Below are 8,082 nucleotides of genomic sequence, written 5' to 3' on the forward strand. Positions count from 1 at the left end.
AAACAGTGCATTAATACACTATATCTAGAAAAAGGAAGAAAACTTTCCAGCTGTACTCTGCACTAGTAAGATCATATCTGGAATGTGATGTGAGGGATATTGCCGAAAAGCAGTGGTGGAATAAAACAGCAGATTTCAACTCAATACAAGGGAACACACCAATAACCACACTTGTCTAACAGGACTCAAACAGTGAGCTCCACTAATGAGCATGATTCAGCAGAGGCTGAATGACCACCCATCAGGGATGTTACAGCAGGGAAGCGGTCTAGGCCAGAGATGAGACGGGACTAGGTGACCTCGAAAGTCCCGAACAATACTTAGATTCAATATTATATACCCTGCACATCCAAGAGATTTGAGAAGCATACTCCCTGCCCTTAGCTGCAGTATAGCCTGGAATAAGTTAACTCACATTTAATAATTAGAGAACTTTTTCTAGATTCTACTACCAAAATTCTGAGTCAGTAGAACTAAGCAAGGTTTGGGAATCTCATCTAAAAATAGACTCACTGGTGGTTCTGATGAGCCAGCAAGTCTGGGAACCACTGGGTTACAGTGTGATTCCCCCAAGAGCTTTCACAACCTGTGTCCCAGCTTCCACACCAATCTCTCTCTACCCTTACCTGGGCCACAGACATCCCTCCCTAGTTCCCACTCCGCAGCTCCCAAACACCATGACATGTTCATCCTTCCATGGTTTTGTTTACAATGTTGTTTTCTGTGTAAATACTCTTCCTCCTCTTTACCACATGGTAAATTTCAACTCCATCTTTCTAAGCATAGAGTGAATGTCTGCTCATCTAAATAACTCTGGTATCTTAAAGCAGGCTACTTCATCTATGCTTTTGAAGCACACTCTCCATAAATACACTGCAGCATTTGGCACATCCTAACCAGTGACCTTTGAATGTAGACTATGAGCTTTTTAAGGTTAGGCATTTTCATACGCTTTAACCAGTAGTGTCTCACACCAAACAGAAGCTTAATAAATATCGGCCAAATTGAATTTAACAAAATATATTTATGGATAATTTAAAAACATGTCACATAAGCAAACAATTATAATCTGTCTCAAAAAGAAAAATTCTCCCTAAAATAAAAATGCATTTATGCCTTTACAGTTTAAGCTCTTAAGTCCTTATCCTTCTCAAAAGTTCCAAGTATAGACTAGACTTTGTACAACTTCTTCATTAAAAACATCACCAGCTGTACAAGAGTAATGTATAAAGTTAATCAATGAACTAAGGACACACTGAAAATTGACAGAAACTAGACAGGAACATTACATTGTGGAACTTACCTAACAATGCCTAATGAATGAATGAATGATTAGGCAGCTTGTATAAAAGTTTAACAACGTGAATTTATGAACTTAAGTTCACAAAATAGTTTGCCCCTATACTGGGAGGTGTGTGCCAGTTTTTAATAGAAACATCAAAATAACACATAATGTGAATAATGCTTTACAGATTAAAAAGGAGTTTTCATATACATTATTTGAATTAATCAAATGAGTATTTTAACCAAATGGTTAAAGAAGAATGCTGATAAATTAATTTTTTATTTCTTCTTTCTGCAAGTATTTAATGAGCTCCCATTATGTGTTAGGCACTGTGTACTATGTGCATTGTTTACCCAGTCTTCTAAAGCTATCGCATACAGCCATTTTAACAGGCCCCTGCCCAGTTTTCCTGCCAGCACTCACTTCAAATGGAATCATTCATCTGCAGCTGCTCTTTAGTATGGCACCTAATGCCCTTTATAAATAGACCTAACCAGCTTCTTTCCTCATCATTCTCATTGTCCTCTCCTCCTCCTGCTCTACACAATTCTCTAGCTACTCCCTTCTTAGTATGTCTGACAAATTCTTCATACTTCACATTCTAGTTCTCATGTTCTTTTCTAAAATCTCTTCTGATTCCTTTAGACTGAAGTTTAGAGAGACATGTTGGCTCTATTCCCTCTAACTACACTTCATTCCCACTTCGACCATAGTACTTACGCCAAAGTAAGGCATGCATACATCTGTTCCTTCCATTAGCTCCACATAAGCAGGGGAATATGTTTTATTCACCATTGAATCTCCAGGTCCTAGCTCAGTACCAGGCACATAGTAGATGCTCAATAAAGATTTACTGAATGAACAAAACAACTGGAGAACAAAGAAAGTGCCAAAATGTGCACTGCATAATAGAGATGAGAAATAAGAGTGAACTAATTCAACTGGGACTTCTTGGCAAAGCTGGGAGTCAGGTAGAACTTGAAGAATAAACAAAATCAGATGTGGAGAAGTACGGGAGAAGACGTTTTAAATAAAGCATGTCATGTCCAAGACTACTTTAAACAAAACAAAACAGAACCATACTTACCTTCAGTTACTCCCCCAATAGCAAGAGAAATAATAGCTAAAACGTTTTCACATGATGAATGATTTATCTACCAACAGAGGAGAAACAATTTAATTTAGGGGCAAGAGTTCAGACTAAACTTGGTAACAGTAAACACATGTATTCTGATATTATATTGACTATCACAAATATGGAATACTACATTTCTTAAAGAAAATATTTTCTAATATGAAGTTACAAAAATTTAACAGTAACATATAGAATCAGTAGTTGTAGAAGTATGTCAAGTCACAGGTAGGTGACTCATTCAAAATCCAATGGTCTCAGGAAAATGGTTATATTAGTAAGATGAAGGCTATAAGCTAATCAAGGACAGAAGTGCTGAAGCCATAACTCAGCCAGTAGCACAGGGCAAAGGCAGGGCTAGGGGAATTAACTACTAATACACCCATGTGTCTGAGGGGTGGTTTTAATAGAAGGAAGGCAGTGCTTAGATTCTATAAAATTATAATAACCAGCATTTACTGAGCGTTCATTAAGTGCTGTTTCATATACAATAACACTGAAAGAACGGTATTTCCCCTCTTTCAAAAGAAACTGAAGCACAGAAAAGGAAAATAACTTGCCCAATGCCTTTCAATGGAAGAAAAGGAAAGAATCATTTTTGAATCAGAATTGTCTGAGAGAAAGGGACACTGTATTATGGCCAATAGAAGGGAATACAGCTTTTGGGGACTCAACCTTTGCTTGACCAAGAATAAACTGTTGAAACTTTTCCTTTCATAAGGTGCCCCATTATTGGTAAATAAATTCAGATTTTTCATGGTTAGACTTCTCTAGTGAAGTTGGAGAGCTCTTATTTACTTAAGTTTACTGATGACGAGGATGCCAGAGGAAAATGAGGGAATGGAATCCCAGCTCCTAAGCTAAATATTCTTAGACTAGACCTTTCATGCCACTACAGGATGTGTCACTGTTTACATGGGAAAGTGAGAGAGCCCACCTTCACCTCTAGTTCTTCCTAAGACCTCATGTCAATTTTTCTTACCTCACTTGGACAGGGCTCTTGTCATTTATTAAACCAAACCCTGAGAATGTACCTGTGCTATCAAAATCCTTACAGAACTCGTATACTGTCAAGTCAACTTTTACAAAGCAGAAAGCTTACTCTAAAAAAAGATGTTTAAATATCCATTCTAAGAAAAAAAGCAATTTTTAAATAACATCGTTTATTAATTTGTCAGCAAAATTTTTACAATGGAAAAACATACTTACAATTTCTTCTTCTAGAACACCTCTGAAAGCTTGGTCAAGGGTACATTTTTTTTCATTTTCACTATTAAAAACAAAAGACATCCTCATTTTTCGAACAGTTCAGGGTATGTATAAAGATTCAGGCAAGTATTTTTCATAGATATCAATGCCTTACCTGCCAGGTACCTGGCTGAAGGTACTTAACAATGGCTTGATGTTTTTGTTGTTCAAGGCCTCTCTGGTAGACTTCTAAAAAAAATTAAAATGGCAAATACTTGTAAAGATTCTGCTTATTATTTGCTGAAAAATATATCATTCATTGATAGTGTATCTTTCTAACTAAAAAATGCTTATACCTGGGAAAAATTACCTATCAGTCATTCTCTCAGTAATCCTTATTCCAACGCTACTTAATGATATGGATACTCATCACTTTAAATTTGGCAAGAGCTTCCTTGCTGGGCTTTTTCATTCTAGGTTTTCCCTCCTACTATCTCTTTAAATATCACATTCATGACAGTATTGTGCTTAAAAAAAAAAAAAAATCTCTAAATGGCTCTTTATTTGCACGTCTTAGTTTTGAAGCTTCATAGCTTCCTCAAGGTCCTTGATAATGTTATCCCACTCAATTTACCCAACCTTAATTCCCAATACTCCCTAACACATACTTTGCACTAAAATCTAGTCATTTTTCATCATTTTCTATCAAACTCATTCTAGTGTATTCACACATTCATGTTGCTCTTCCTACCTGCTCATCCAAATTCTACCCATTCTTCCACACCCAGGTCAAGTCTTGCCTCCTCTAGGAATCTTGTTCAGTCCCCGATATGCAGCACTCAATAAAACCATGCTGACAATCTGCAGATTGTCTTAAAGCAATCATAACTTAAAGACAAAAATACTGCAAAAGGCATTCATTCTATGAACACTTACACACACTTAGAAAGTCATCTTATTACCTCACAGGAATTACATTTATCCAAAACGTGTCCATTCCTTGCTCTGCCACTAACAGGCTGAGTAATTTGGGGCCTGTCCCTTTATCTCTTTGTGCTTCATTTTCATCACCAGTTAAATAAGAGGGTTGTTGTAGATTTTTACTACCAGCAGCAGCTGTAGTGGCATCATCTAGGAAGCTGGTAGAAATGCAGAATCTCAGGCCCCCTTCCAGACTTACTGAACCAGAATCTGTATTTCACAAGGAGCTTGAGAAACGCTGAACTAGATGATCTGCAATTTAATGGTCCTTTTCAGGGCTAGTACGAATTTGTTTGTTTGTTTTTTTGAGATAGAGTCTCCCTCTGTTGCCTAGATATTGTGCACTGGCATGATCTTGGCTCACTGCAACCTCCGCTGTCTGGGTTCAAGCGATTCTCCTGCCTCAGCCTTCCAAGTAGATGGGATTACGGGCGCCCACCACCACGCCTGGCTAATTTTTGTATTTTTAGTAGAGACAGGGTTTCGCCATGTTGGCCAGGCTGACCTTGAACTCCTGACCTCAGGTGATCTGCCCGCCTCCGCCTCCCAAAGTACTGGATTTACAGGCGTGAGCCACCGCGCCCGGCCGCTAATACGATCTTGGATAGTCCTAACAGTTATTCTTAGCAGGCTTTCAAAGCACCAGAGATTGCAGCAAAATGCACACAAGGAAAACGATTATGATGACATACACAAAATATAACCCATTAAAAAAAGTGTGTGTGTATATACATATATATACACACATAAACAAGAAAACTACTTACTACAAAGGATGAATTTTTCTTTCACAGAATTTTCATCCTGGCATCCCTATAACTACCTAACCACAGCCGAATACCTGAGTAGTTGAATGCCTTGAAATGTTGGTGCAAATGCTAGAGACTAATAAAGTCAGGTAACTTAAAAGTGTTCTTCATACTTACGTTGCCGTGACGAGCAACATAAAAAGAACAGAGTGTCTAAAGTCAGAAAAACGAGTGAAGTCACAAGCTTTTTGGGGACGTCAGCTTCTATCTCATGTACCAGGAATAATCAACTTAGCCTATTTCACAGTGTTACTCTAATAGTTAAATGAGAAAGTGCGCTGTCAAGGGTTTACCAAATGCTCAAAACCACCCTTCCACATTGAGCAAGAATAAAATAGCATCTAGTTACCCTTCCCAAGGTGCTCTATCTGCGTTTTCCCGCTTAGGATCTCCTCATTGATCTCTTAGGAGGAGACACGGTGGGTTAAGGGGTGGTGAAGAGACGGCGGGAACAAGCACTTGGCAGCTCGGAAGGCTGGGGCGGGAGCCAGGTCTTTGGACTGAAACCAATCCCACCCTACCCCTTCAGCAGCTCCCCTTCCCCTTCTCAAGACACCTGCCCCACTAAACGAGCTGAGGGGATAGACCCGACCAGAAGTAGTCTGCTGGTGGGCACTCCAAGCGGGGAGCCGACGCGCCCACCACGCGGAGTCCGGGGACCCGCTGGCGGGTGGGCGGAGGCTGACAACCCAGCCCGCAAAGAAGAGGCGGGTAGCGCGTCTTTCCCTACCCCTCAACCCACGACGGGGCCCGGAGCGGACGCTGAAGCGGGGACACCTCTGTCTCGCTTTACCCCAGGGCAAAATTCGAGTAATTTCAGGGAGAAGAGGGCAAAGCATAGCGCCGGGTCAGGCCTGCACCCTCCCGCCTACAGCTCACCGTAAACCGCGTCCGCGCTTCGGGCAAACTGAAGAGCGGCGGCGTCGGAGACATCTTCTCGGCTGCGCGTGCCCGCCACTGCGCTGCGGCGCTTGCCGATGACGTCAAGCCGGGAGCAACGAGACTGCAGTCTCTCTGAGCCCGGCTAGAGCGGCCTGTGAACACCAGGCGGGCGAGCTGGTAGTGGGGAATTTCCCTGGCGACTGAGTTCGGGTGGGCGTTGGGCGCCTGAGTCAGCCAAACAGCCTAGTCGGTGTTCTTGGGTAGCCCTTAGGGTGAGGGGACTTGGGCGGCCTAGGTCTGTAAGCTCTGCGCTCCCAGGCGTGGAAGAGACTGGCCGCGCACCTGCGTTTCTGTGGTTTTCCTGGTTTGGGGAGAGCGGGTAAATGGCGGCTGGTTGCGGCTAGCTGGGCCTCGCGAAAACCCAGGGCAGGTGGATTATCTGGGAAAACGGCTGGAGCAGTGGTCCTGGGCCGCCGGTCTGCGGTCATCCCGGGAGATTAAGATTCGGAGTGGTGATAGGCTCCGATGTATGAGCCCTGTGGCTCAAGGGCACTGCTCTCTCTTCTCCGAAATAGAAATAATACCCATCTCACAGAGCTGTTGAAAAGCTCGACTGAAAGAATGACCGCAAGTGTGAATTGTAAAGAAAAGTAATAGTATTTATTATTAAAAGGTCTCTACTGAAAGAGACCTAGGAGGAATGCAGTTCGCGGCGCTGATTGGAAAACGGGTGGCGCTGCGTCCTGGGCCGAGGCTTCCCTAGCAAAAACCATGTCTCCCTCGCCATTTCGTCCCTTGCCTCCCTTCCCAGGAGAGACGTGGCCAATAAAAGCCGAGTGGCAGTAACTCTTAAGTTGGAGTTACACGGTGGAGAAGAAAGCACTGACTTAGACTCGGGGTAACTTCCTCTTATTCCCTTACACGTGTATCTTGTTCCCTTCTTCGAAGTCTGTAAATTTAAAATCCTAAGCCCTCCAACAACTGAACAGACCCCCTTTTGGCCGAGGAGACACCAGAAAAATCTTAGCAACCGAGTGTCCAGACATAACGGGATGGGAGGTCAGATGGACCTGGTTATACCCTCCCCCTTTTGTGATTTAGAGGAGTCAGCTGACTGGCCACACAAAATAGAGGCCGGGCGCGCTGGCTCACACCTGTAAGTAATCCCAGCCCTTTGGGAGGCCGAAGCAGGTGGATCACCTGAGGTCAGGAATGGATCACCTGAGGTCTGGCAAACATGGTGAAACCCTGTCTCTACTAAAAAATTACAAAAATTAGCCGGGCGTGGTGGCACGCACCTGTAATCCCAGCTACTCGGGAGACTGAGGCAGGAGAATCGTTTGAACCCGGGAGGCGGAGGTTGCAGTGAGCGGAGATCGTGCCATTGCCCTCCAGCCTGGGCGACAAGAGTGAAACTGTGTCTCAAAAATAAATAAATTAATTTAAAAACACGGAGATGATAAGACTGATGGAACTGACTCCATGGCAGTAAGATACCAAAGTATAAACAGGACGTAAGCCCATGCCAGGCAAGGGTTAAAAGTCATGCATCCCTACACTTATAAAATAAACTATGTTCTCACTATGCTTCCAGGTTTTTCTTTTTCTTTAGCAGCTGAACAAGCACTGGCCTCACAATATTAAAACAATTTGCAGCTCATCGACCACCAGACACTAACAACCCTGTCCCACCAGCCGTAAATACAGCTTTCATCGATTTCAGTAACTCTCCTGATAAAGTTGCTGACCATGGACTAGTTCTGGCCAGTGTACAGTGATTGCATGCTTACGTACCTTTCTGTTGT

At 42.6% G+C, this 8,082-nt stretch overlaps 1 protein-coding gene across 1 annotated transcript in view; it reads right to left on the reverse strand.

Moving 5' to 3' along the window:
- THOC1 (THO complex subunit 1) overlaps nt 1-6,399 on the reverse strand; it is a 51,585-nt gene extending 45,186 nt beyond the window's left edge. The window contains exons 1-4 of the mRNA XM_007974489.3: nt 6,275-6,399; nt 3,781-3,854; nt 3,627-3,687; nt 2,373-2,439 (exon numbers count right to left, since the gene is read on the reverse strand). Coding sequence (XP_007972680.1) covers nt 2,373-2,439; nt 3,627-3,687; nt 3,781-3,854; nt 6,275-6,328 — 256 coding nt within the window. The 5' untranslated portion in view covers nt 6,329-6,399. The remainder of the gene's footprint in view (nt 1-2,372; nt 2,440-3,626; nt 3,688-3,780; nt 3,855-6,274) is intronic.
- Nucleotides 6,400-8,082: the final 1,683 nt, after the last annotated feature.

The sequence above is a fragment of the Chlorocebus sabaeus genome, chromosome 18 (assembly GCF_047675955.1).
Source record: "Chlorocebus sabaeus isolate Y175 chromosome 18, mChlSab1.0.hap1, whole genome shotgun sequence".
NCBI classification, from domain to species: Eukaryota; Metazoa; Chordata; class Mammalia; order Primates; family Cercopithecidae; genus Chlorocebus; species Chlorocebus sabaeus.